This window comes from Podarcis tiliguerta (genome assembly GCF_965153285.1).
Source record: "Podarcis tiliguerta genome assembly, chromosome: 8".
NCBI lineage: Eukaryota > Metazoa > Chordata > Lepidosauria > Squamata > Lacertidae > Podarcis > Podarcis tiliguerta.
In genome coordinates, this window is record NC_139541.1 from 53531753 (window position 1) to 53559725 (window position 27973).

Consider the following 27973-nt stretch of genomic DNA (forward strand, 5'->3'; position numbering starts at 1 on the left):
CACTTCCGCTCGGCGGGGACCGAAGAACTAGGAACGTGCAGAGGAGAGCGCGTACACGGATGGAAAGAGAAGCGACGCCTCCCGTTGGGATGGAACGAGGGAGAAGCGTCAGCCGCGGGGCGAGCTCAGGAGGCTTCGCCGGAATTCCTCACTCGAGCTCGCCCTAGTCCCAAGCGAGGAAATACATCTCCCTCCTCCCATTCACCCCATACCCTGGATCAGGAATCTCCAACCTTCTCAGACCCGTGACCCACTTTTTTATAGAATCATTGACCTGTAGGGGTCATTTAGGGTCCCTAAATAGGTCGTCTGGTCCAACCCCCTGCAGTGCAAACCCAAGCAGGCATTTGGGGACCCATTTCTTACTCTTTTATCATATATTTGCATGATGGAGTGCGCTTCTAGCAAACCACCTTGGATCAAACCCATGAGTGAGTCCTGACTCCCGACCCATCCAGTGCCCTCCTTGGGGGATCCTGTGAGGTTTAAATGTGGCACAAGTCCTGCTGCCACTGAGTTCAGATGGGAGGGAGGAGGGTGTAAGAGGAGCCCCCACCCCCACTTCCTCATTCTCTTCTCATTTGTGGTGGAACAAAGCATATTTTTACTGTGTTGCTCCCCTGCCCTAGTTTCTTATTCTTTATTTTATATTTCGGCTATAAAGGATTTTTTTATAATAATTACATTCCGTTGTGTTGTATTCACGTTATTGAAATACCCTCAAATGCAAGATTTTAACCTAAATGTTCCGAACGTAGATGCAGGGGCTCAGGAGAGAAGTGCTCTAGGAGACAGGCACACAGTAGCAAGCAATGATCAGTGCCTGGAGCGCCTAGCAGAGACCTGAGGGCACTGCAGAGGTTTGTAAGGGGCAGAGGGAGGAGAGGGAATGGGTGTCCCCTGAGTACTTGTACCTCAGCCTGGGAGGACCTTAGTGCACTCTCCTTCTCTGGAGGTTTTTAAACAGAGGTTGGATGGCCATCTGCCAGGGATTATTGAGCAGTGATTCCTGCATTGCAGGGGGTTGGACTAGATGACCCTGGAGTCCCTCCAGCTCTACTATTATATTCTATGACTAAGGCCATGCTTACCCTTTTCCCTGCTCTCTACATCCGGGTTGTCCAGAATTAGCCAATCATGTGCAGCCCATTGTGTAAATAATGTATATAAAGCAGATACAGTGGTGCCTCGCAAGACGAAAAGAATCCGTTCCGCGGGTCTTTTCGTCTTGTGGTTTTTTCGTCTTGCGAAGCAAGCCCATTAGCGGAGTAGCGCTATTAGCGCTATTGGCGATTTAAGGGCTAAAAACGGCTTTTTAAGGGGTGGGGGATTAGCGGTTTTGCTGCTAAAATGCTTTTAGCAGCTTAGCGATTCAAAATAAGGGGTTTTGGAGCAAAAAAAAAAATTCAAATTTTTTCGTCATTTTTCGTCTTGCGAAGCAAGCCCATAGGGAAATTCGTCCTGCGAAGTGCCTCTGCAAACGGAAAACCCTTTCGTCTTGTGGGTTTTCCGTCTTGTGAGGCATTCGTCTTGCGGGGCACCACTGTACTTTGAGGGGACTTTCATTCATTCCTCCTCACCACTATGAGCTGAATAAAGAGCATGAAATCACTTTGCGACTCTGAGTATATTTCAGATTCCCAGAGTGATTCCAGGCCTTTGCAAATAGGAAGCTTAACTCCATGTTTGTGCTGAATGCTTCCCTTGGATGTGGGGTTGATTAGGGTTAGGCCGCTCCCTGCCGTGGGGGAGGAAGCGTCTTACAGCAGTGCAGTGTAGAAAAGTGGTGCAGGGGAGAAAACGAAGACCTTTAGCAGCAGTTACACTTTGTAGAAAGCCAGTGTAGTACAGTAGCTAGTGTGTCAGGACACTACTTGGCCACTACTTGGGCCAGTCACTGCCTCTCAGTGATACAATCCAGAATTCTGCCACCTTCACTTTGCTTTTGAGGTGTAGATCAGCTCTCCGTCTCTGGGTGGCAGTGGCGAGAAAGATGGCAGGGGAGAGGCAGCCCTCCAATGCAGCAGAACGTCCCCAGCCGAGGAAGAACTCACTGCAGCTGGGGACCCCCTTCCTCACCCATCTATCCTTCTCCTGTTGACCTGAAACAGCTGCTTCTGGCATTGGCTGGATGAGGAAGCTGCCTAGAAGAGGACCAGAGATGTGGGGACAGGGAATAGAGTCCACTGTTTAGGAAATGCCCTCCACCACCACCACCGACTTGTGCTAGGACAGCAGAGAGGCCTGTACTGCTGCTGTGGGACAGAAATGTGTGTGACAGGGAGGCTGTGTCTATGGGAAAGGCAAGGCTAGCTGCTAGTTTATCGGGGGCAGCCATTCCAGCAGTGGGAGAGCTGGGAAGCAGAGCTCACTCCATTATCAGTTCTGCTGGGACTGGCCAGCCCCATCAGGTCTCTTCTCCCTTCCATGTCATCCTGGGGACAGCCATTGCATCAGTGGCAGAGATGGGAAGCAGAAGGCTCATTTAATCAGCTTTGCCCAGCTCTATCAGGCACCTCCTGCCCCTGAACTGAGCCAGCTGGCCAGTATAGGAACTGTTCAGAAATTGGTGCCTGAATTTGGAATTTGGTTTTCCTCTTCCCTGCTGGTCTCTTTTCCTTGTGTGTCATGTTTTGAGTTTTCTTTAGATTGCCAGCCTGTGAGTAGGGACCCTGAGAGCCTCTCTTTCTAAATGCTCTAAATAAAATTAATAATAACATGGGCCTGGGGATCTTTGCTCTTGGAACCAGTGAACCAAACCACTGTGGTCTCAGCAACAGCCCCACAGTTGCCACTTAGGCTTCACCTTCCCTTTGTGCAGATTTGCTGTTGCTGACCACCTGCATGCCCATATCCCAAGTGCTTTCCTGCAGCCCCTTGAACAAGGTGATGGGAGGCTGGCTCTGTTCTAGAGAGCCTTCCCCTGGAGGCTTTGAGCTGAGGCTGTGTTGTGGTTGGGAGGGGATGGCTGAGTCCGCCAGGTGGCATGTCAGGGGCTAGAGAATTCAACTCACACAGCCTTGGGTCAAGTCGACCCATGAGCTCATCAGTGCCTAGGCCACATACCTTAAGCCAGCACTCACCTTCAAGTTGGGCAGGCTAACTGAGCCCCTTTTGGGAAGAAGCAAAGCCCTCATTCCTCTTGCTGGGGGTTCCCAGCAGACAGGTAGAATGTGGTGCATGTCTCTATAACTCAGCACACCTTAATTTGCACATCTCTCCACAATCTTGTCATGCTTCCTGTCTCAGCAGAGCCACCTGTGGGGCACAAACCTTAAGCTGTTCATGTTTCCCCTTCCCCACAGTGGGAGGCAATTGCAGAGGCACTCAGGACCATGGCTGGCACCCCTGGGTGGAGGCAGTTGCTATTTGCACTCAAGTCCTGCTTGTGGACTTCTGATAGAGGAACATGGTTAGCCATGGTGAGAATGCTGGACCAGATGGGCCCCCTCTGGCCTGATCCAGGAAGCTCTTTTCCCAACACTGCAGAAATTTTAGGGCCCAGTTGAGCTCCTTGGAAGTATGCCAGTTTTCCCCTCACGGAGAAGACAGTGGTGGTGGGTTTTGCAAGCAGCCTTTGGGGACAGTCCTAGCCCACCTCCCTCTGAAACTAGATACTGTCCCAGGGAAGACCAGGCTGCTGCTGGTGGGGACTGAGAACCTCAAGCCATAGTCCTGTCCAGGGTGCAAGTGGCCAAACCAGAGGCAAGAGCATAGGAAAACTGCTCTTCCTGTTGGGACATGGGAGAGTGCCAGTGGAAACTGATTTGTGTCTCTGCCCTGGACAGCAGTAAAGGGGCATTTTTGGAAAGGAAAGGCATGCAGACTTAGATAAACAGGGCCAGGTGCCGAGGGAGGGAGGGAGCAGGCAATTGCATGGCTGATAAAGGCACATGGGTATGTGTAAGATTCTCCCCCTTTCACTGCTCAAAAGCCTTTTCTCACTCCAAGACTGTGAAGCTGGCAAAAGGAAAGAGCCCAAGGAGGTGTGGGTATCCGCCCCCTGTCCCAGCACACACAGGTGAAAACAGGTCCAAACAAGCCAGCAAGTGACCAGCTCATCTCTCCTGGAGAGACTTCCCTGGACAGAACAGGCGGTGGGCATCTAGAACTAACCAGCCCAGTGAAGCAAGCCCAGCATGGCTCACAGGGGGCAGCTTCTGCTTGGCAGCACAGGCCTTTGCCTGATCCAGCAAGGCACTTTTTCCAAGGCTTTAAGAACTGCTGAGCGTGCACTTTTGCTTTGCAACTTAAACCCTTCAGTGGCCCACACTGGGGTTCCAGGGAAGGAAATGTTGAAGTCAGCATTGAGGAGTGCGCTGCAACTCCTAAAAATGAATGGGTGGGGTGGGGGTGGGTGAGAGACACATCTAAGAGCAAAGCAAAGGTCTCAGGCCTCACAGACCGCCATGCAAAGCCTCCTTCCCTGCCTGAGCCACAACGCCCCCCCCCCCCATGTCACCCAGCCCAGCAGTTTCCCTCCCTGTGGTTCCCCAGCCAGAGGAGCCTCCTGCATCCAAGGCCATTTCCACCCCCTCCGTCGCCTTCCAGCCTTGCCCCATTACCTCACCACCCTCCCACTCCCTCCCCACAAATAAATCAGGCAGGCAAAGCAAGTCGTGACCCATTCATGTTGGGATGGGATCCAGATGTTGCCGGCCACAGGCAGCTGGGCCATTTCCTTTTTTGGAGAGGAACGCCAGGCCGAGGGGGATCCCAGGGGCCCAGAGGTAACAAAAGCCTGGTAGCTGGATCTGTGGGGGAGGGCTGAGCACCCCCCCCCCTCCCTGCGCTCAGAGCTGGATGGGGGAAGCTGCTTTCAGAAGAAAAAAGGCTCTTCCAGAGATGCACAACAGTTCATTGCCCAAGTTTGCAAGAGCAGGAGAGGTTTCACTGCATCAGCCCAGAGATCGGCTGCCCTGGGTCCATGTCCCAGCAAGCCCAGGGAGCGGGACAGGGTTGCAATTTCAAGAATATTTTGTCTTCTGTTTACAAGAGTCCAAGGAACCCCCACCCTGCTGCAAAGAAGGCTGTATGCAGACAGCTTTGGATCCCAGAATGTGTGTGTGTGTGTCCGTCCTTCTGACAAACACAGAAGGGGTGGAATTATCCAATTTTCCTTCCAAGCAGCCACAGGGCAAAGTTTTGCATGTTCTCAGCCTGCTCTGAAAGCCACAAATGGGAGGTGAGGTGGGGGGAGGAGAGACAGGCACCAATTGCCCTGCCGCCTCCCCCCCCCCCATGTGAGAAAATCATTGAGAAAATCAAGTGCAAATTCCTGACGAGGCAAATGCAATATTTCCCACCTCCCTCCCACAAGTTGCTAAGAACGACGTCCATGGTCCAGTAACATGGTTTATTATATAAAGCCAGAAAGCGGGGGCGGGGGGGGGGCTGACACTGGCCAGATATGGGCAAGGCTAGGAGGAGTCCCCCACCACCACCTCCGACAAGCAGAGAGAGGAAAACACACACACACACACTGACTCCCCCACTGCAAAATATCCAAGGAACTGGCTACACAGTACATGAACAGGATGGGGACAAAATATTCCCTGGAAGAGGGGAGAGAGAAGGAGCCAGGAAGAAAGTTTAGGATATAGAGAATTGGAGCCGGAAGTGGCTTCCTGAAGCTGGAGAAGATGGGGGGGGGGTCACTTTGGTATCGTTCTGGAGATCCTGCTAGGCAGAGCAGCTGGCGCTGAGCAGGCCACAAGGTCACTGTGGGTGGAGAGAGTGCCAAGGCCCACCCAAAGGGTCCTGAGCACCCTCAGCGCCCACCCTGCAAGGGAGACCCACTGCTGGAGCCTTGCCTGTTTTGACAAGTTTGCTCCTGGGTCCACTCACCCTCCCCTCCTACCACTGCAGGCAACACTTGCGGGGGAGAAAGATGGGTGGCCACAGGACCCCTGGGGGGCAGGGAGGAGCAGCACCCTCCCTCAGAGGCTGCTAAGAGGTGGGTGGGGCAGTGCCCTCCCTCCAGCCTCTGCTTCCACCTCCCTCACTTCAACAGCAGGGAGAAGGAGGGACTCTTGGCAGGGGGGGAGAGCTTGGAGCTGCCACTCCCAGAAACTGGAGGCTCAGGGCCGGGGTTGGTGGGAGGTTGGAGGGGTCGCAACGGCTTCAGACATTCATCCCCCCTGCATCCCATGCTGGGATAACCTTACATAGACAGGTTTTGCTGGGCTGCAACAGCAGAAAACAGGGGACAGAGAGAGGGAGCGGCCTCCCACCTCGCAGCACAACCTCTGGGGACAAAGTTATGGGGGCGTGTGGATCCAGCCCCTGAGGCCCAGCCACAGAGAGGCAGGGAAAGGGAAGCAGGGAGGGAGAATCCTCTCTGCCCCACTGTTGCTGTTGCTTCAGGATGCAGGAAACCTGGAGGACAACCGGCACCAGGCCCGGCCTCAGAGGTCGCTAGCGCAGTCACGGCAGAGGATCTCGTCGTTCTCCGGGATGAAGCCCTTGCCCACGAGGGAGGCGGCACAGCGGGAGCAGCTGAAGCAGTTGTGGTGCCAGTGGCGGTCCTCAAAGGAGACGTATTTGCCCCCTCCAAAGCCTGAGGGGAGAAAGAGAGGGGGATGGAGAATGGGATGTGGGCACAGCTGGGACTTGCAACAGGGCACCCCTCCCTGGCCCCCATCCTCAGGGGCCGCAGGAGGCCTCCGTGGCTCCGCCCACCTCCCGATCTCACCTGTGATGGGCTTGGTGCAGGCGCTGCACTTCTTGGCGTAGAGGCTCCCAAAGCACTTGACACAGTAGGGCTGGTCTTCCTGAGAGGTGAACTGCTGCCCGGCCAGGGGGGTCTGGCAGCTCGTGCAGACGAAGCACTCCTTATGCCAGGGCTCGTCCCGGTAGGTCACGCCTCCCTTGGTCAGCGACTGAGCGGGAGAATAGAAGAAAAGTCCAGTCCAGCATCTTGTCCTCACACTGGTCAATCGGATGCCTCCAGTGCAATGGCAGAAAAACAACAACTACATTTTGAAGCTGGAACTGTCATGGGGGCTCCTATGCAACCAGTAATGAAGTTTGGATCAGAACCGTTAGCTTCTTCAATAGGGTTGTCCCAACACCTTTACAATGTCTGTGCTGCTGACTGTCAAACTATGGGATTGTTGAAATATATACAACAAAAATAATCAATTTGTGTTGCGTCACTCCAGTTGGGTCTACTAGACCAAAATTGTTAAGCAATGTGGACTAAATTGCTTCTGGGGGCCCTCTGGGATTAGGGGCTGTGAAGCTTCATCTTAATTAGTTTCATAGTAGATCTGCCCCTGTTCCAGTGGGAAACCCACAAGCAGAATTCGAGCCTGAGAGCAGCACTCTCCCTTCCAGCTACAGTGGTACCTCAGGTTAAGTACTTAATTCGTTCCAGAGGTCCGTACTTAACCTGAAACTGTTCTTAACCTGAAGCACCACTTTAGCTAATGGGGCCTCCTGCTGCTGCCGTGCCGCTGGAGCACGATTTCTGTTCTCATCCTGAAGCAAAGTACTTAACCCAAGGTAATATTTCTGGGTTAGCGAAGTCTTTAACCTGTAGTGTATGTAACCTGAAGCGTATGTAACCTGAGGTACCACTGTACTGATATCCAGAAGCATTGCTGCCTCTTACTGCACAGGCGGAAGAACAGGAGTAATACGCACAGAGCCCCCTATTCACCCACCCAACCCAAGCCTGCAGGGCCTGAGAGGCCCCCTGCCCAGCCGTCCCCCTCCCCCCGCACTAGTTAAAAAAGCAGACGGGGCCCCACCTTCTTGCAGTGGGTGCAGCGGGGGGCGAACTTGCTCTCGTAGCACGGGACGCAGTAGTAGTCCTTCTGCTCAGGGATGAAGGAGCGAGCCCCGATGGGCTGCTGGCAGCCGCTGCAGAGGAAGCAGTGCTCGTGCCACGTCTGGCCGTTGTACTCCAGCTTCCGGGAGCCTGTGGTGGGGCATTGCAGGGGGTTGGATTGGATGACCTTTGGGGGTCCCTCCCAAACCAACAGCACTATGATTCTAGGGAACCCACACTAGCCATGGTGACCTCGGCTGCGGAGGTGGCTCCCCTTGCCCCCCTCCCTTATGGCCGGGGGGGGGGAAGGGGCAAAGCAGCCCACCTGGCATGACCACCTGCTGGCAGGCCACACACTGGGAGGAGAACTCCCGGCAATAGCAGTCGTTGCAGAGCAGCTCCTGGCCCTGGCAGGTGAAGGGCTCGTCGGCTAGGGAGCGGTCGCACCGGAAGCACCGGAAGCAGCCCTCATGGTAATGCCGGTCCTCATAGTAGAGCTCCTGGAGTTGGAACAGAGGAAGAAGAAGAAGAAGAGTTGGATTTGATATCCTGCCTTTCACTCCCCTTCAGGAGTCTCAAAGCAGCTAACATTCTCCTTTCCCTTCCTCCCCCACAACAAACACTCTGTGAGGTGAGCGGGGCTGAGAGACTGCAGGTCATCCAGCAGCTGCATGTGGAGGAGCGGAGACACGAACCTGGTCCCCCAGATTAAGAGACTACCGCTCTTAACCACTACACCACACTGGCTCTCTGGAGAGGAGAGGTCAGGGGGCAATTGCAGTGAGAGCCAGCAGGAGGGGGCTTGTCTGAGAAAACAACGCCCTTTCGCTATGCTCATGGGGTGGAGGGAAGAGGCAAACGCACACATTTGAGGAGGAGGAATTCAGAGCTCTCCCTTACCTATCTTTCTGTGGAAGAGGCTCTAGGAGGCCAAGAAGCAAAGCGCTGCTGCATCATAGGGAGCTGGAGTAGATGGGCCCTGGGGTCTCTCCCAATTCTATGATTCCCCAAAGGTCACCAGTGAGCAAATACAGAAGCAGCCCTAAGCGTGGGCCCATTTCCACCCATTTTGGGGGTGCAGTCAGGCCAAAGTGGGTCTACCTGCCCCAGCAGCTTCTTCTCAAGATGCTCCAATGGGAAGCCCCCAAGCAGGGCAGAGGCGCTGGCCCCCCTTTCCCATGCTGCCTGGCAGTTAAAGAGAGCCATTTGCCTTCCCCATGGAGGTCTTGTTCAGCTCACCTTGCTGGCTAGCAAGCAGGGGTGGCGGGTGGCAAGTCATCTCATTATCCACTGAGCAAAAGGTCCTCCTTTCCTAGCCTGTCCTTTCCTTGTATCACAGCTGGTCCCTTTCAGGAGGCTGGTTGTTACCTCAAATGGTGCCTGACATGCAGGAGGGGCACTGCAAACATCGCCTGTGCTTGGAGGATCCCAGCTCATGCCTGGCCCAAAGGCTCCAGGAAGACAAGGAGCAGCCACCGCCCCCCAGGGTCAGTTGAGCAGAGGCCTCCCCCCGCCTTGCCCCCTTACCCTGCAGTCGTGCCCGATGGGCTCCTTGCACTCGTCACAGGTGTTGGCAAAGTGGGTATCATAGCAGGGGATGCAGAAGGGCCCCTCGTCCACCTGGATGTATTTGCGCCCATAGAGGGACTCCTTGCAGCTGGCGCAGTCAAAGCCTTCAGTCATCCTGCTGCGGGGAAGAGGGAAGAGAGCGGCTGTTAGCCTCCTTGCCCAGGCAGAGAAGAGGGGGAGTAGGAGAGGACTGCTGCCTTGCTGGCTGGCAGACTAGCAAGGTCACCCAAACGCTTGCAGGCAGGACCGAGAGAGACTCAACTCGTTTCTTCCAACCCCTTGTTGCTTTGGGGTGGTGGTAGAAAGGACAATTCCAAAAGTACTGAACTGCATGCACCTGAATTTCCAGTGCAGCTCCACACACCTCCCTCAGCAGCTCCTAGCCCTGACAAGGGTTAAAGTCCCAGCTGGCAGTGACAGAAAGCTGGGCAAGGCTGTTCCTGAGCATGTATTCAGCTGGTGGGGAGGGGTGGGGAAGCCACTCAACCCTGTAGCAAAGGAGAGTGCCAAGTCCCACTCTGGTTTCACAGATCCAGTCACCTCTCTCTCTCTCTCTCTCTCTCTCTCTCTCACACACACACACACACACACACACACACACACCAAGGCCTGTCATTTAGGACCCCTTTCTGGAAGCAGCAAACATTCCAGGAGCCCTGGGTTGATACACTAGAGATCAGGCGCTTAGGAGGACTGAGGTTGCCTCTCCAGCTTTTTGCAGTGAGGGGGGCTCTGCTAACCCTCCTGGAGAAGAGGAGCAAAGTCCTCCTCCAAGGAATCACTGCATTCCCCCAGCCCCGCAACCTGCAGCCCCTTCCTGCTTGTTCCCTGTGCTAGCAAAGAGGTCAAGGAACCTTTGGAAGGCAGGCATCTGCTGCTCTCCAGACTGGAGCTCCTGCCGCGTGCCTGGACTAGCTGGCCTGGAACCAGAGGAGGGTGAGCCATAGTCCTGGCCTCCAGGAAATTCCAACATTTCAATCCTTTCGAAACAAACCAAAGACAAAGGGGAGGAGGAGGAGGAGGCAAATCTCACCGCCCCCCTGCAATGCTGCTTTGAAATGGGAGTCCCTGCCTGAGCTCGCTTCGGGCCATGGGATGGGGTAGAGGGCAGGGCACACAATGGTTGGTGGTGCAATCCTATGTGAGAGTAAGCGGTGTTTACTTTTTGAGTAAAATACGCATGATTGTGTTAGTACTCGCAACAGATGGTTCTATGTAGTGACAGTCTATCATTCTTGTAGAGAAGCCAGCAAGTATTATCTTCAGGAAAAGGGTTACAGTACTTGACCACATCTGGCCCAATCCAGTCCTGCACGCTCATGAATGCAGCAGAACTTGCTCTCCAGTAAAAGTAGACTGCAGTCTTGGATCCTCAACTTCTCCTTTCAGTTTTATTCTATTTGTTTTGTAAAAAAAATTATATACTGCTTACAGTGGAGAACTTTGGGCTCTCAAATTTCTCAAGACCGCCTCTGCCGCTTGATTGTAGAAAAACCTCAAAGCTGTTTACAAAAAAAATGGTTCTACTAGCTGCGCCTCTTAATGGCCGCCTGACATGCAGAAATTTACCAAGTGAAGTTCTTCATGACATGGCCAGAGCAGTGGTGGGAAAAGCAGGTTGCAGCCAGAGATTCTGCACATGTCCTTAGAAGTAAAAATGCTTCCCTTCTTAGAGTGGAAACAGCCCAGAACAGGGCAAGAGAACAATGCAAAGCTTTGATCACGGCAAGCTGGGTGACTATTCCCTTCCTGCAATAATACCTGGCATGTATCAATCCAGGTCAGAGAAGCCACGCTGAAGCTATTGTGCATAGATGGGACTTGACTCCTGGGAGGTTTTCTCAAATTTGCCCTAACGCCTTTATGTCGGAAGGACTGCACAGAACCTGGCAATTACTGCTTTAGGTGGTGGTTCTGCCCACAGCCTCGGCCGTTTTGGAACCTGGTTTTTGGAGAAAAATTACACACCTCCCCACAAACAGGACCCTGCCATTGACTCACGTGAACCTCTTCACAAACCAAAATCTGAGCAAAGCTTTCATGAACTGTCTTCTGACGGCAGCCGCCTGGCTCTGGCAAAGCTCACGGAAGACTGAAAGGGGAGTAATATCATCGCTGGAGTATTATTGGTATTGTAATTAAGGGCCTCTAGCAGCAATGATTGAGAAATTAATTAATGCAAAAGCTCAGGGTACTAAAAGGCCTCTCAAAATCAGACAAGCTTACTAAAGTGTTTTTATTAGATGTATTAATTAATGCAAAATAGCTTTTTTATAGCATATGATTTTGCACTAACTTTCCTTTAGAGAAATTATCAGACCTATGCATTTATATCTCTTTATCCAAGCCCCACCCCCTTTGTAGGGAGATTTCTATGCTTTTCTGTTATTGGTTATCTTTCTGTCTTTATGGTATCTGTCTGGAAATGAAAAATGAAAAACAGTAACTTTTCTTTTTCAAGCAAATGCACTCCTGGCCATACATAAAAGCCAAAGAGCACAAATTCTGACATGCTGCTTTAGGAAGCTTCTTGCCGTGGGGCCTTGCCCCAAAGCCAGCCGCAATTTTCAAAGAATGGGGAGGAGGAAGAGAATTGACTTCCTGGATACGGGATACAGGAGGAGCAACTCTGTGCCAGGAGGCCAGTCCCTTTGCCAGCTGAAACTCTCTCTCTGCAACTGCCAAGGCAGCATTAAGCCCAGCCCTGGCAACACCACCGATCTACCTTCCTTTCTGAATTTAGAAGAGCCCCGTCTGTCTTCTCTTGCTCACCTAAGAGGGTTGCCTGTGCTACCCCAAGGCAATGTGTGCAACCAAGGCCCACACGCCAGGCTTGTAGCAGCTGGACAACTTTGCTTCGGAAACCCCTGAAGGTCAGCTGAGCTCCAGGGTTCAGAATTCCTGCAGGACTTGTGTATGGCCACCCAAGAAGCAAGAGGCATTGTGGGAAGTGGCCTTTCAGGACGAGGGGAAAGAACAGGACAGGCTGCAAGGCATTTTACAGAAGGCACAACACAGAAACGGGGGCTTCTCAGGGTCCTGAAGCCCGCTGCCCACAAAGCAACAGAGCCCTCCCAGGGAAACAGAGGCACCCTGTCTCAGCCTTGCACAAAGGGGGAGACACCAGTGGTTGGGTGCTCCCCCAGTAGGCAGGTCTCTCTGGCAAGGGCTCTACTGTGTTTACTAAACACCCAAAGGGGAATTGAGTGCCACAACTGTCCCTCGCTGAGCCTCCATCTTTCAGGATCTCCCCCAGGACAGGGTGGTGTCCTGCTGCTGCTGCTGCTGCTGTAGGAGCAGCCGAGTTTCCCTGGTGGCAGAAGAGGGGGGCCGGCAGAGGCAACTGGCTGATATTGCTCAATGACTCAAGGAAAGTTTTCTCCAAATTTGGTCAAAACAGTCCCTCTCGCTGTGGCTCTTTGTTTGGAGAGCTGCAGCTTAGGAGGGAGTTATTTCCAGCGGGAGGGACATAAATCAGGTATCCAAAAGTGAAGGCACAGTGGCAGCTCTTGGGCTGCAGCACAGCCAGCTTTCCCACATTTGTCCTCTTGCGCCCGATATCGCAGCAGTGAGAGTTCAAGGGAAGCCATGGCAGGGAGGGGGAGAGAGTGCAGCCGAGACCAATCCTGATCCGTTTTCCAGACTATTAGACAACCATAGTCCTCCCCCTGTTCCCCCCCCCCCGCCACAGGCAAGCCCTTCAAAATCTGGAATAGCACCAGATCCTAATGAGCAGGAAGTCACTCACTTTACCATCCCTCATGCAGGCATAGGAATCCAGGCCATCTGCCGTGGGCAGGGATGCAAATGGCAGCCCTTCGGGGATGGGAAAGGGGTCTCCAAGAGTGTGACTTGGGGGGCGGGTGATGCTGCAGGCAGGAGGGGAACACAGAGCACCTTTTCCTCTTCCCCCATCAGAGCAGAGGTGGATTGAATTTCCATCTGCACAGCTGAGATTTTCCAGACCTGGTGAGAGTGGGCGCGCGCACACATCATCTGGTATCAATTACAGCACCAGCACAAGCCGGAGCTAACTGCAAATCCGTCTCTGCCATTGCAAAATCTCCCCATGGGGACCAGGGCTCCTTCCTTGCCAACTCCTTCCTCTGCAGGAGGAAAGCGGCTCACAGCTCCAGGCTCTGCTGGCCAGGGCACCAGGTGGTATTAAGGGATCTCAGAGCGGGGAGCAGAGTGTTCTTTCAACAACAGGCACTTCGACTTTTTGGTGCCACAACAAACCGTTGCTTGCTCCGAGATGCCAATTTGAAGCAAAACATTCCATCCTCTTGGGAGATGTCTGGAGGTGCTATGGGACACCTGGTCGCCTTGAGTCCATCCATTTAGGACCAGGCTAAAGGGTGCTGCCCACACGACCTGTGGAAAACAGCAGGCTCTTGCCCACAAAACCAACTGGACAAGACTGCAGAGAGCAAAAGTCTGGCTTCTCCTGGCCTGAAGGGTCAAGGCTGAGGGAATTCCCTCTGCTTTCTTAGGAGGAGAGATCAGAAAGTCCAGAAACTGGTGGAAATAGCCTAGAAAAGACAAGATCCCTCCATGAGGAAGGCCTCCAGAGAAGACAAGCGACCCAGTGGCTGGCCCTCACTGCCTTAAAGGGACGATCCAGAGGATGCCTTCCCCAGCCGAGGCACAAGAGGGGAAAAGCTACCTTTGCACACCTGACACCCCAAAGCATCCACCTTATCAGCTTGGCCCCCTTTTGGGTTTCTCGTCTGCATTAGTCAAACAGGCACTGCTTCCTCGCTGGCTTTTTCAAAACCCTGAGAGGATTTCTGCCAAGTTGCAGAGCCAGATGAGATCTTGTGCTGCTAAAATGGGTGAGGGTTTCTTGAACTGAGGACCACTGAACACATGAAGAGCTTGGCTGCTGTATCAGGCCAAAGGGGCCCTGTCTAGTCCAGCACTCTGTTATCACAAGGGCCAGACAGATGCCTCTCTTCTGGAAAGCCACCAAGCAGGTCAATGGCACGGCTATCCCCACCTGCTACTCTAAGCAGCCCATGGTACTCAAAGGCCTCCTACCTCTGGCAGGGCAGGTAAGACCATGGCCTGGGGCAACCTGTTCCATCTTCCCACATGAGGGGAAACTAGAAGGTGCAACCCTCCCACCAAAGCCCTGCTTACTGGGATCGCATAGTGGCAGCTTCTGGCAAGATCCCACATGAGCTCTGCAAGATCTTACAGGAAGCCGCCACCACTTGTCCTCACTTCTCTGATGGTGGCGATGGCGGGCAGACTCTGACCCCAGCCATTGTGAGCCTGATCACCCTCCATGAACTTGTCCAATTCTCTTTTAAAGCCATCCAGGTCAGCAGCAGGTGGCCATCACTACCTCATGGAGGCCTTCTTCCACTGGAAAAGGGAACGTTTACTTACAGGCAGGCGAATCTTGGTGGGAAAGGAAGGCTGACACATGCAACACAGAATCTTCCACCCAAGCTCCATGTGTGACATTTTGGGTGGGGTGTGCAATTGATGGCGACAGATACTGTGAAAGGGCTGTTGGAAACAATTGCTAGCAACAGGCAGGCAAGGTAAAAATTCCACCACACACCCACAGGAAGAGCTACAGGGGTGTGGTGGGCATGATCCAAGAGCCTATAAGGGGCCCCCCACCCTGCAGTGCCATGGAGCAAAGGGCCTACATTCTGCACAGGGGCCTCACAGGCCAGGTGGGTCAAAGAGGCTGGAGGTGAGTCGCTTTGCCTCCCCCACCTGCAGAGAGACAAGCCAGCGACTGTTTGCTCAACTGAAAGGAAACACACACTCAGAGCAGTGGCATCTCCAACCCACCCACACAGGCACAGCTTGCAACACTGGAAGGAAGACGTTTGTCTTCCTACATGCTATGCTGTTTGGTCACAATTTCCATTCACTGCGCACACAAGCACTTTTTCTGGCCTGCCAAGGTTAGGTGAATCAGAAGGCCCCGTAAAAATGAAAATAACCGAAAAGGACATGTCGCCCGCTGGCTTCAAAGAGGGCTTCCTTGCTTCCTCCCTAGCGGATGCCCTGCTTTTTGCACCAGGTGTTAAGAGGGCACAGCACTGGCAGCAGCCCTTTTCACAGCACACGCAAGCCCCTCGACATGCCCTTGTCACAAGGGCAATGTGGAAGGAGGCATTCCCTGTTGGGGCCCATTGCCAGTGGGGATGGTATTTCCCCATGGCAACTCAACCCTCCTTTTCTCAAGAGCACTCAATGACACCCCAGACACAGGCAACCTCCAAATGGCAGTCAAGCTCATAATAGCGGTGTCTGCTTTCCACTGGAAGGCCTTGACCTTCGCTGTTCCTCTGGCCCACGCAGCTATCAGAAGCAACTTCTCTCCAACTGGAAAGGAGCTCCCGTATTTGGGAGGCAACCAGAGTCAAGCACAGACTCCTGACAGTTGGTGAATCATTTTCTGGGTTTCCTCTAGCACCTCTCTGAGCAGCAGGCTGAAGCATGAGCCGAGGTCCCTTCGGACTCCCAGCCAAAGAGTCGCTGGCTCACAGTCTCCGCGGCGCTCGAGAAGCTATGAAATTACCCCTTTGCGGAGGCTCTGTAACCTCTGCCGTGGTGCGGTTCAAACAGATACCACCAGCAATTCCTCCCAGCCCAGAAAGTTCAGACAGTTTTCATTTTCTGAGTAACAGAGCATTTTTGTCGGGTGAGGTAAGCATCCTCCAGCTGCCAGGTCCTGCTCTCCGCTAGGATTGCTTAAGAGCATTGCTGCAGGAGGTTTGGGTGGTGCTAGTGAGACACACACACACACACACACACACACACACACCAGGCGAGAGGCGGCAGGCAGCAACCCAAAGCAGAAGCCGAAGAAGCAGAAGCTCTCCTCTCCATGCAGCTGGGCAGGAGGACTCCCTGGGGCCTGGATTTCCCCTTTGGCACATAAACAAGGCAAAGCCCATTGTTTTGGGGGGAGGGGGACAAGGAGGGACAAGGAACATGGCCCACCCTCTCCAAATGCACGTTCTGAAGGCATTCTCGCCGAAATGTAAGAAGAGTCTGCTGCTGGATCAGGCCAATGGCCCATCTAGTCCAGCATCCTCTTCTCACAGTAGCCAACTAGATGCCCTAGTGGAAAACCCACAAGCAGGATGTAAGCACAAGAACTCACAGGGCTCCTTTGGTTTCCAGCAAATGGTATTCGGAAGCATGGCTGCCTCCAACTGTGAAGGGAGAGTAGCCATTGTGGCTGGTAGCCATGGATGGGCTTCTCCTCCATGAATCAGTCGAATCCTCTTTTAAAGCCATGCAAGTTGGTGGCCATCATTGCCTCCTGCAGGAACAAGTTCCATCATTTTAACTACGCCCTGCTTGAAGAAGGACTTCCTTCTATGTGCCCTGGAAGCCAAGCTAGAGCGTGTGTGTGTGTGTGTGTACGTGTGTGTGTGTACGTGTGTGTGTGTGTGTGTGCGTGCGTGTGCGTGTGTGCGTGCATGTCTGCATGTGTGCACAGTTCCAAGTGTGAACGTGTTTGTTTTCCATGGTTTGTTGCTTTTAAGTTATATGCAGCAGGCAACTGGGGAAGCATCAAGTCCCACTCATGTATCTTTCCAAGTGCTGAAAAATATGCCCAAGTGCCCTTTGCTGCAGATGGCATTCATATCCTGTAAGTGATGAGATTCAGGCCATCTGAGAACAAAGGCACTGTAAGAAACCCATGAAAAAGGGTCCCAATGGGTTTGTCAAGGGGGAGGTGGCTGGGCCAGAGAATGGTCATCCAGGTGGACAATGTCAGCAGGTGAGCAAGCAGCGCCTGAGAGGTGCAAGTGACACATCACAAACAAAGCTGGGGGAAAAGAAAGCAGTGACAGGGAAGGAAAACCATTGATGCCAAAGACCACCCCCCACACTCCAGAATGGGGTCCCTTGCCTCTCTAACTGTGCCTGAGCCCTACATCAGACCAAACAGAGATGGTCTTCCAACCCCCCCACACACACACCACCCATTTCTCCTGGAGTTTGGCCCCTCATCTCTCCAGACCCCATGCAGAGACCTCGGGGCTGGCAGGAGGGGCCTGAAGGTTGACAAGGAAGGCAGATGTGAAAATCCTCCAGTCTATTTTTTGCCCCTGCACGATCCAGGCTCAAAAAAGAATAGGGAGGCATCTCCCGAGGATGGTGAAAGCAGCAGGTGGGAAAGGGCAGGCTCTTAAATTGGGAACGCACCAAGACAGAGGGGGTCAGCTGCCTCTGACATTTTGTGCGGCCACGTGACGGGGCACAAGGGGGACCCCTCTTCAAGAGCTGCCTCTATTCTGGAGTTGTATTTTTAGTCTGGGAGATGCCAAACATTCAATGAAAGTGGGGGGGGGGGAGAGATTAGAGACCTGGAGGCAGCAACTGTTCTTGGCTCAAGGCTGTAGCTAGAAAGCAGAGTGGCAGGGAGGGTGTCCTGGGAGGGCTAATGCCACCAAGACCCACCTGCCAGGCTGCAAAGGTGCTGAGATGGATCAGTCGCCCCAGAGAAATGTGGAGCTTGCAGGAGGTGCTGCAGCCCCAGAGGATAAAGCCACCCCAGTTGGGAAGCCAAAAAACTTCCTTTCCTGGGCAGCTTTAGAAGGACAGAGTCCCCAAAAAGCAGCTGCCAACACATTACACTCAAGCTGCATAGAGGCACCCTCTGTGCAGTGGAGAAGCCTTCATTTCCCACCACAAACCTTCCCATGACATGCTGAGAATGGGTGCAGAAGACACAGGTCCAGAGGGGTATCCAACAGGGGTGCTGGGTTGGGTGAAGGAGCCCAAAGGACCAATGCAATGAAAATGGTCCCTTGAACCTCTCAGTCCAAACATCCAGAAACACTTTGTCAAGAGCAGCATGAAGGTTTTCCAAGCTATACAGAGGTTTTTCCTCTCCTTTTCAGAAGTACAGATTTGGATCTGTTTGAAGCCTCTTAAAACTTTCCTTCTGGGGATACCCAGTTCTGCAGAGAGGCTGGGGATTGAGTAAAAACATTCCCGGCACCATCACACAGCTATGATTCCCAGGGGCTGTTGTGACAGTCAAAAGGGGTTTTCATGCGATTCAACTCTGTTCTGCAGACATGTGCGCACAAACACTAAAGGGTGTGTCTGATGTCACACGCAGACAGAAAGAGCACGCCTCACCCAGGGCATCCAGCAGGCCCCTCTGTTGCACAGCATGGAAAATGACCGGGAACAAGTCCAAATCCCAGGCAGGGCTGAGCCCCAATTGCCATCAGGGGACCAGGCAATAAAGGCTGGGAGAAGCCCAGAGAGCTATTTGGACTTCCACCGCCAGATCTCTCATGAAGGGGCTCTCTCAGGGGCTTAGGAGCTTCCAAAACTGATGGATGGGTGGAATGGCCTATAGAAACAGGGCAGAGGGCAATGCTTGCAGCTCCTGGCTTGGCTGGAAAAACCCCCAAGCAGCCCCCGTTTCCGGGAGAAAAACAGAACAGCAACAGCCTTGCTGTACTAGGAAACCCTCTGGGGCCAGATGGGGACCTCCCAATGAGGAACTTTCTTTGGATGAAAGATGCCCCATCCCTGTGAACCCAGGATGTCTCCTGGGAGGAAGGAGGAGTGGTGGTTCCCTGGAGGAGAGCTGGAGAAGGAACATTCCAGGCTGCTGAGTCAAACTGCGGGGGGAGAAAGGAGTGGATGTTGTGGCTGCCTCACTAGCCTGAATAATTGCCAGTCAAAGGTAACCTAGGGGTCTCAGAGCGGGTCTTGGCATGCACTGGGTGAAGCCAGGAGGAGCTCCCCAAGGGCCATGGGCCTGAGGCTGGGGCCAGCTTGAGGAGCTGTCCAGGGTCACAGATGCTCCAAGCTTTTCAGGTCCTGCAAGAAATCCTGGCCACTATTCCTCTTAGGGACACTGTGAACCCTCCATATGAAGTTCATTGGCCAAATAGGAACACTGAAGTCATTTCCCAAAGTGGCTGTTTAAACCCTGAGCATAAATTCAGGCAGCCCTTCAGGAGGCACCTTTGACCTTCCCAGGTGCAGAGAAAAACCAGCTAGCATGGCCTCTTACATGACCTCCAGATTGCAGCAGAGCTGCCCAACACCTTGAAAGGCAAGCACAGGGGAGATCCAGCCCCAGCCACCTTACGGAGCCTCGTTCCCCAAAGACAGCAGTATGCTGGGGCAGCACAGCAGACCTGGACAGTCCTGAGCTGCCCCAACACACCCTTTTTCCTCCAGAAGGAGGTGTTCTCAGCAGAACCGAAACACACCAGAATCAGAGACAGAGCCTGTCCTCAGCAAGACTCCTATGGCCCCATCATCACTCAGGTGCAGGCAGGGTGAGCCCAGCCAGGCACGTAGCTCCAGAGAGGAAACCCCCCCCCCCTCCCCTGGATCCACCTTCGTTAATGATTTCCTAGTGCTCAGAGACATTTAACCCTTTCGGATGTCTCCCCAGCCCACAAGGAAGGCAGCTTCTTCCCACCAAGGCAGGAGCAGCCAATAAAGAGCTGCTTTTCTGCCATGGTCAGACCACCCCCCCCCCCGGAGGCCTGTGTCCACTTCTGGGCACCACAAGGATATTGACAAGGTGGAGTGTTTGCAGAGGAGGGCAACCAAGATAATCAAGGGTTTGGAATTAAAGCCTGAAGACGAACAGTTGAGGGAGTTGGGACTGTTTAGCCTGGTGAAGAGAAGACTACCTAGAGTAGGCAGGGCTGGATGTATGTGAGAGAGACAGACCCGAGAAAGGACAATGAGCTCAATTTAGTTCTAGGACTGAAAGCAAATTCCTGGGCTCAGAATGTTCTCCGAGGAATCCAGTGTGTTAATTCGGTGTCTTTGCACCCGGCTCTGGTTGGCAGATCTTGGAGTTCTAGTAAAAAGAACAAGGAGATCTGAGAAGCCTGAAGTGCACCCACCTCCCAGAGGTCCTGCTTAAGTTTTAAATGAGGTGGGGAGTGCTGTTGGCTCAAGCCAGCCTGCCTATGGCTGGGAATTCCACCACCTATTGGAAATCTGGATTATATGGGACTGTTCACGCTACAAGTTACAGAGCGGCGATCCAGACAAAGGATGTCCTGCATGCCCACAGGAGCACCCATTTGCAGGATGGGCCCTGGCACTGAACACAGATGGCACTGTGACTGAGCCCCATGGAAAGAGTGGGCAGTATGGTCATCCCAAGCTCCTGGGGTGGGACACGCTGCCAGCTGGCCTTGTAATGACAGGCAGGGTGATGGTTAGCAATGAGAGAACTACCATCCTTTCCAGCTATGAGGCATCAACACTCACTCTACCTTCACTGGTTCCTCTTTGCTGCGACTGGCCATATTTGTAGCGATGAATGCCAACAGAGAGGAAAATCCTGGCTGTGCAACAATGGAAGCCCCACTGAATCTGTCATCAGAGGCAGCTGCTTGGCTCCAGCTTGGCAATGAAGGGCACTCCATGGGGAGAGAGGCCAGGTTGCTGGGGTGGGGAGGGGAGGTTTTTGCAGATCCCTCTGCTGGGATTCCAAGCTGCTTCCATTTCCTGTGCCACATCCTCTTGCTGGGGGGCTGATTCAGCAAGCAATTTCCCCTCTTGCCATAGAAGGGTGGCAGGCAGGCAAGAGAGCTTATTTGTGGCACACTGAGCACATGCTTGGTTCTAGTTTTCAGAAAACACTGGGCACCAAGAAGAAGCAAGACTGTCTGGCCTGCCCAAGTGCTGCTGGGCAGAAACACTACTGACCAGAATTTTTTGAGTTCTGGACTGAAAGGGTCTAGTGTCTCCTGCTGCAGGGAATCAAATATGGTATTTTAGTAGAAAAGGAGTGTGCCTGCAAAGATGATAGACAGCTAAGAGATGTTCCTACAGCCAAGTCATGTCTGTGGTGCAGTGGTGACGGTGACAGCCTATGACAAGTGACACCAGGGTTCAAATCCGCACTTGGCCATGAAGGTCGCTGGGTGACCTTGGGGACCAGTCACAGGCTCTCAGCCTAGCCTACCTCACAGGGCTGTTGTGGAGATTAAATAAGAACGGGGAGGAGAAGCAGGTAAGCTCAGTGGGGAAAAGGTGGGATATTAATTCAATAATAAAATAATAATAAAGGAATAAATAAAACAAGTCATTCATTTGTCTTTAACATGAGAACACAAAAAAGCCCTGCAGCTGCATCATAACAAAGGCCCCTCTAACAGATCAGCAGGTTCTCTCAGCAGCCAATCAGGTGCCCCAATGGGAAGCCCACAAGCAGGATCAGAGACCTGTGATTCCCAGCAACTGGCATTCAGAGGCAGAGCACAGCCACTGTGGCAACTGGGAATCAATAGCCTTTGTCTAATCCTCTTCCAAAGCCATCCATAATGGTATCCATCACAACAAGTAGGAGTGGATTGCATCCTTTAACTTGGTGTGCTACGTGAAGAGGTCTTTGCTGTTCTTTGAATGCTTGCAAGCAGCAGCAGCCCAGCAGAGCATGGACCTTCCTCCCAGTCACCTCCAGCCTCCTCTGTAATGAGTCACTGAGCACGAGTCCCTTTGAGAGCTGAACAAATAAATATTAGTAAAAATGAGGAAGCCAACAGAGGCTGGGTCTGCACTCTGCTTCTTCTGCCTTGCACATTTCCCACAACAGGAAGCCCCACATCCGCTGCCTTATTCCAGCAGCCTTGCGGAGGGCTTCCCATGTGGGGAGAAGCAGGATGCAGAACCCCCAAACCACCTGCAGCCTCTCCCTGCCCCTCAACTGGACAGCCCTCTCCACGTCTTGTGCAGAATCGCTGTGTCCCACTCATTTTGGGTGCAAGCAATGCCATCAAACAAGGTGTTGTGGTCAGAATGTCAGACTAGGTCTGGGAGCCTAGAGTTCAAATCCCCACTTGGCTGTGAAGGTCACTGGGTGACCCTTAGGCCAGTCACTGCCTCTCAGCCTCTATTTACAGGAATCTTTTGAATTCTGGACTGAAAGGGTCCAGTGTCTCCAGCAGGGAATCAAATGTGGTGCTTTAGTAGAAAAGGAGTGTGTTCGCAAAGATGATAGACAGCCAAGAAGATGTTCCTACAGCCAAGTCAAGTGTATGGTGTATTGGTGAGAGTGCCAGACTACAACCTGGATGAGACCAGGGTTTAGGATCCCCATTTGGCCATGAAGCTCACTAGGTGACCTTGGGCCAGTCACTGCCTCTCAGCCTCACCTACTTCACAGGGTTGTTGTGGGAATACCATGAGGAGGGGGAGAACCTTGTACACCACCTTGGGACCCTTGCAGCAAAGGTGGGACATAACTGTGATAATAATGACGCACGTGGCTAAGAAATGGTTTTCAATAGGATTCGGAGGCACCAGATTCTGACACTCCAAAGCTAAACAGCGAAATGTGTGCCAATCCCACCACCAAGCCTACAGGGCGTTCTGGGGACATCCCTGAGTTAAGCTGTGCTCCAGACCACACAGCAACTCCTTTTTGTACATACAGTACTCTTTCTGTTTTTCCAGTAGTTGTCCAGCAACCAGACTGCCCCACAAGCATGTGTGAAAGGCCCAGGATCCTGCCCCCGAGGTCCCTATGAGGCATAAGCACAACCGTGAAACCCCCAGGAGTTCTGGTACTCAACCTTCTATGAAGAAGGGTTAAGCGCTGAAGGAGCCACCCTTGCCAAAATCCAAACCCTGCCCAGGAAGGGCCATCTCAGCACAGAAACTCTGTGTATCAGGTTCCCCTTTGGGAGCCAGGTGCCTAAATTCAGCAGTTCTTGCCTCCCAGCCTTGGAGAGCCACCAGTTTCAAGAGCTTGGGGTTGATCAGCTGCTTTGCATGCAGAAGGTCTCTGGCAGTGGCATCTCCAGGGAGGGTTGGGAGAGACCCCTGCCTGAAAGCTTGGAGAGCCACTGCTGCCAGTCAGTGTAGACAATACTGAACTAGCTGGACCAGTGGTCTGACCTGGTAAAAGGTAGCTTCATATGTTCATATCTCTCATTTCCCTAAGCATCAGAGTGATAGCAATATCTGCAGCTTCACCTTTTTCCAAATGCCTCTCCTTTCAGAGTGCAAATATCTATCTCACAGTTATATGTCTTTGGATAAGTGATACTAGTAAAAAAGAGAGAGAGCATGAAATGCCGCCACCACCACCATCACAAGCTGGGTCTCCTGTGGTCCAGGCAGGCTCTGAGTGCCCCAAAGCAAAAAGATGCTTCTTCCAGGAAAGGCACCCACAGCCTTGGCAGCAGAGGAAGAGTCACCAGACGAGGTGCCAGATTGGCATCTCCAATATGATGCTGGCACCATCTCAAATAGATTAGTCAGTTAATTGTCTGTAGTGGATTCCTTTGTCTGAGGATCTCTTGGCGTGATAAGGCAAGGCTGCCCCCAGAACACTGATGCAACAGCAGCCTTGGAGCCTGGCCTCCAGCCTAGCCCAAAATGACAAGGAGCCCTCCAGCGCAGAAAGCGCAGGCTGGCTGGGTATGGTCAAGGGTTCAGCCCCAGCCGGCCTCCCCTAACTGAAAGACGAGAGTCAAAATCTAGCTATGATGAGGCATCTATGCAAAGAGACCACATTGGCTTCCAGCTGCAGGCCCAGCACCCAGCAGGTTGCACAAGCCTGTGGGGGCAGGCCAGGTTTGAGCCAGCAACACCCATGTTTGTCAGCTCCTTAAAACGCTGCCCATTTAGCTAAACAGACCTGTCCCTTATGCTCAGTGCTGCCATAACAAGAGAGGAGTCTGGGGCAAGGTCTCCAGTTCTAGACCAAGAAGAGGGCAACTTAGGTGGCATGCACACCCATTTTACAGTTTGCTTCAGCTGCTTTTACGCAAAAAAGAGACGAGAGTATTCACACATCATAGGAAGATTCCCCTGCCACCCAAGCATTAAACCAGAGTGAAATCACATTGGGCTCCTTGGAAGCTTATAAGAAGTCCTACAAGAGGAGTTTGGACAAGCTGCCCAGTAGATATTCTCCTGCCATGTTTTGCTACAGAGCAAGAATGAGATCCTCAAGTGGATTTTGGAAGCATCCCTCGATGGAAGGAGGTCATAACCCACCAAGGAGCATTTGCAAGTGTGAAGCTAAAAGCAGTGGCTTCTTGTGAGAAAGGCCCTAAAGCTGGATCAGGCTGAGGGCCCAACTAGTCCAGCATCTTGTTCTCATAGCAGCCAACTAGAGAGTCAGTGTGGTGCAAAGTGTTGGACTAGGACCTTGGAGACAGGGGTTCAAATCCCTACTGGGTCATGAAGCTCACAGGTTGACCTTGGGCCAGCCAGTCACGGTCTCACAGACTAACCTACCTTGCAAGATTGTTGTGAGGACAAAATGTGGAGAAAGAGTAGCATGAACTACAGCACCTTGAGCTCCTCAGAGGAAAGGTGGGGTTCAATGTGTTTCTCAAACTTGGGTCTCCAGCTGTTGTAGGACTACAACTCCCATCATCCCTGATCACTAGTCCTGTTAGCTAGGGATGATGGTGTTTGAGAAACACTGCAAACTAATCAGATGCCTATAGGAAGCCTACAAGCAGGACTTGAGGGTAACATCTACTCTCCTCACCTACGATTCCCAACAACTTCAGAGGCATACAGCTTCTGAGAGCGAAGGGAGAACATAGCTTTATCCTCCCTGAACTAATCTAATTACCTTATAAAGCCATCCAAGTTGGTGACCATCACTAGAGCTTGTGGTAGTGAATGCCATAATATAACTATGCACTGAGCAAGGAAGGACTTCTTTTTGTCTGAATCTCCGAACATTTAAATTCAGGAGGCAGCCCGGGGGCTCAAGGCTTCATATTTCCTATCAGTTTCTTGTTTGTGCAAAGGCAGTTGTTTTTACTGCATTGCATTTTGTATGTGTACATATATATATACACACACACACACAAATACACATACACATATACAAACGCGCGCACACACACACTCTAAACTACGTTGGAAGCCATTTGGATGAAATATTTTAATTTAAGAAAACCATGTAGGAAATATATTCCTCAGCCACCCTGCTGACTCAAGATGAAAAGGTGTCCCCATGTGCTGCAGAGATCAGCCCAGTCACCTTGGGGCACAACACAAACTCAGAAAAGTGGATTTCCTTGTGAACAACAACAACACATCCTTCCTTTCCTCCAGCCCTGAACTGTCCACAGCTGGACAGCCCAGAGACACCCGCAGCAGCAGCAGCAGGAAGAGAGGGCAGGCTTCCCCTTTCCGCAGGAAAAGCAAACATGGAAGGCAGGGTAAAAGAGCATGGTGGCAGTGGAATGAATCTGGAAACCCTGGAAACTTGATACCCAGCACACTTTTTCAAAAAAAAACAATGCACAAAGCATCTGTTCACAGGGAGTTCATTTAAGCCAGTAGCCATAAAAACAAAGGAGCTGGAATGAATCCGTTTACAAATGTTGTGGGTGGGAGGGAATGTTAGTTAAGACATTAACAATCAAGAAGCCTGATGCTTCAACTCAATATCTTATGCCAAGTCAACTGTGGAACCCTTCTGCCCACCGCTGGCTCCCCTGCCTGAACAAAATTTATTTGCCATATTCACTGTGCTGTCTCCTCCGAACCCTGTAATTGGAGCACCTACATTCCCAAGATTGCCAATTAGAGCATGGTCATATTTAGGGCACACCCATTTGGGACAGGGTCTGCACTGGGATGGAAGAGAACCTGACTGAATCATTGACCAAAACTGTCATCCTGTCCAGAACTGAAGGGACATCTGGCTGTGCTCCTTTCCCACATATAACCCCCTCTCCAATATTTATTTGAGCGTCCAGAACTCTCAGTTGAGGGTTCAGCAGTCACATGAAGAAAATCCTCTTGGGGGAGGAGATTCATAACACACGAAGCAGCAACCTGAACCTGAGGGTATGAGCTCCCCCCACCCTGCAAATCCTGTAACACATCCAAACGAGATGGGGCTGGTGTTGAAGATGGACACAGCCACATGCAGCAGCTGGCGGGGGGGGGTGTAACCCGGACCCCCAAGCTCAGCTCTCAACTGGTCTTTTGTCACTCACAAGACACGGAGTGGAAAACAGATCAGAATGGAAGGGGTCTTGGGGGAAGGCAAGGGATTTCTTGTCTTTATAACTTGGTCTTACTCTCAAAACCTTGGAGAATGTTGAGGGCAGGCATACTCTACCGTTAAACAGGGTCAGGCTGTCCCAAGCGCAGATTTTGGGGAACCTTTGCAGGGCCCACCCCCCAGGCCAGCTGTTTAGCACAAAACTCTTAGTGGTCGTCGGAGTTTTCTGTGATAACCATCGGCAGGGCGAGTCAGCGCCATTTGGGCTTCCTGACTCAGGGACTAAACGGGGGGACACCCCCTACTAAAGCGCCATGGAATCCCCAGGTATTATTCCAACTTTCCGCAGATTCTCCTGCCACGAGATTTCTCCCGCATCCTCTGACCCACACGGCGCTCATTCACACATTTGCTTCCGACGTGAAGAGTACAGGTGGGAAAAGGCCTTCCGGAGACGTGGAGACCCCTGGGCCTGTTTTGTTGCCCCCCTCCCCAGCGTTGCTGGGCCGGAGCGCTTTGTCTCCGCGCGTCGGAAGCTGCACGGGACGGGGAGGTCCTCCCCACCCCCTCTGCCCTACCTGGGCGAGGCTGCACAGCGCGCTTCTAACCGCGAAGCCGGGGAGGGGAGGGGACGCCTCCCTCCGCCAAGCTCGGTTTTCAAGCCCCCCGGCAACCGCGTCTGGACGCAGCGGCAGCTCCGCCTTTGCCGTCGGGGAGGAAAGTTCCAGGGCGCGTTCCCCTGCGGGCAAACTTTCGCTGCCTCCCGGGACCGGTGGGGGGACCCGCTTGCCTGGGGGTCAAAAGGGTCTCAGCCCGCGCCCGGCGTGGGGGAGGTAGAAACGGGTCTGAGCTCTTTTTGCGCGCGCGCACCCGAAAAAAAAGGACACCTTCTTCCGTCGCTCAGGCAGCCGAGGAGTCGCGCGCCGGTTCGCCGTGTCCTACTCCGGCTGCTCCCGATGCCAGGCGCTTGCCACGCGGAGCCGGCCAGGGTGCGAGCGCCGGGAAACAAAGCCGAGGCGGTGCCACCACCCCCTTGCCCCCCGCCTCGCTCCCTCCAGCCGCCGCCGCGCCCACCTGCTGCGCCCTGTCCAGCCGCGGCTTCGCCAGAGGCGCTCGGCTTGTCCCTCTCTCCGCCTGCCCGAGTCGAAGTGGCGGCGGCCGCGCCTGCTTCCCTGGCCTGCCCTCGCGGGGCGGAGCCGGAGCCGCCGCCGCTGCCCACTAGGGAGGGGAGGGGGCCGCCGTCGCCGCCAAAGGGCCCGCCCAGCAGGAGCCCCCTGCAGCCGGCCCAGAGGCCTCCTCGCCGCGGCTTGGCCCGGCTTCTTCCTGGGCGCGGGGCAGGCTGCCCCCGGCCTGCCGGCTGGAGGGGCAACAGCAGCAGTCTTCGCCGGGCGTCCGTCCTCTTGATCCTGCCCCGGGACTGGATCAAGGCGGCTCCGCTGGCCCGACGGTGCCTGCCCTGTCCTGGAACAGCAGCAAACGCAGCATAGCGTACAGCAGCCCCAAGGCGGTGGCAAGTGGTGGCATCGCTGGTCCCGGAGCCCGCAGTTCCACTGCCCCGGTGCGCTAATTCAGATCAAAGGCGCAAGAGGCTTCCGCTGCGGGTTTCCTTGGAAACGAGACCCCATATACCTCGAATTTAAATGGGGCTCATGTCCAAA

General features: G+C 53.2%; 1 protein-coding gene across 1 annotated transcript; it reads right to left on the reverse strand.

The window, feature by feature from the left end:
• Positions 1–5342: 5342 nt before the first annotated feature.
• Positions 5343–27642, reverse strand: FHL3 (four and a half LIM domains 3). The gene is made up of 6 exons (XM_083452977.1): positions 27390–27642; positions 9302–9486; positions 8100–8274; positions 7755–7924; positions 6695–6881; positions 5343–6559 (listed from the first exon to the last, which is right to left on the reverse strand). Exons 2-6 carry the CDS (start codon positions 9455–9457, stop codon positions 6408–6410), a joined length of 840 nt encoding a protein of 279 aa, XP_083309103.1. The 5' UTR covers positions 9458–9486; positions 27390–27642; the 3' UTR covers positions 5343–6407.
• Positions 27643–27973: the final 331 nt, after the last annotated feature.

What these genes read in the sequence shown, in the direction of transcription:
- FHL3 (XM_083452977.1), bottom strand. Translation starts at nt 9,457, where the DNA reads ATGACTGAAGGCTTTGACTGCGCCAGCTGCAAGGAGTCCCTCTATGGG. An exon ending in CCATCGGGCACGACTGCAGG is followed by an intron (nt 8,275 to 9,301) that starts GTAAGGGGGCAA and finishes TTCCAACTCCAG; the next exon opens with GAGCTCTACTATGAGGACCG. An exon ending in CTGCACCAAGCCCATCACAG is followed by an intron (nt 6,560 to 6,694) that starts GTGAGATCGGGA and finishes TTCTCCCCTCAG; the next exon opens with GCTTTGGAGGGGGCAAATAC.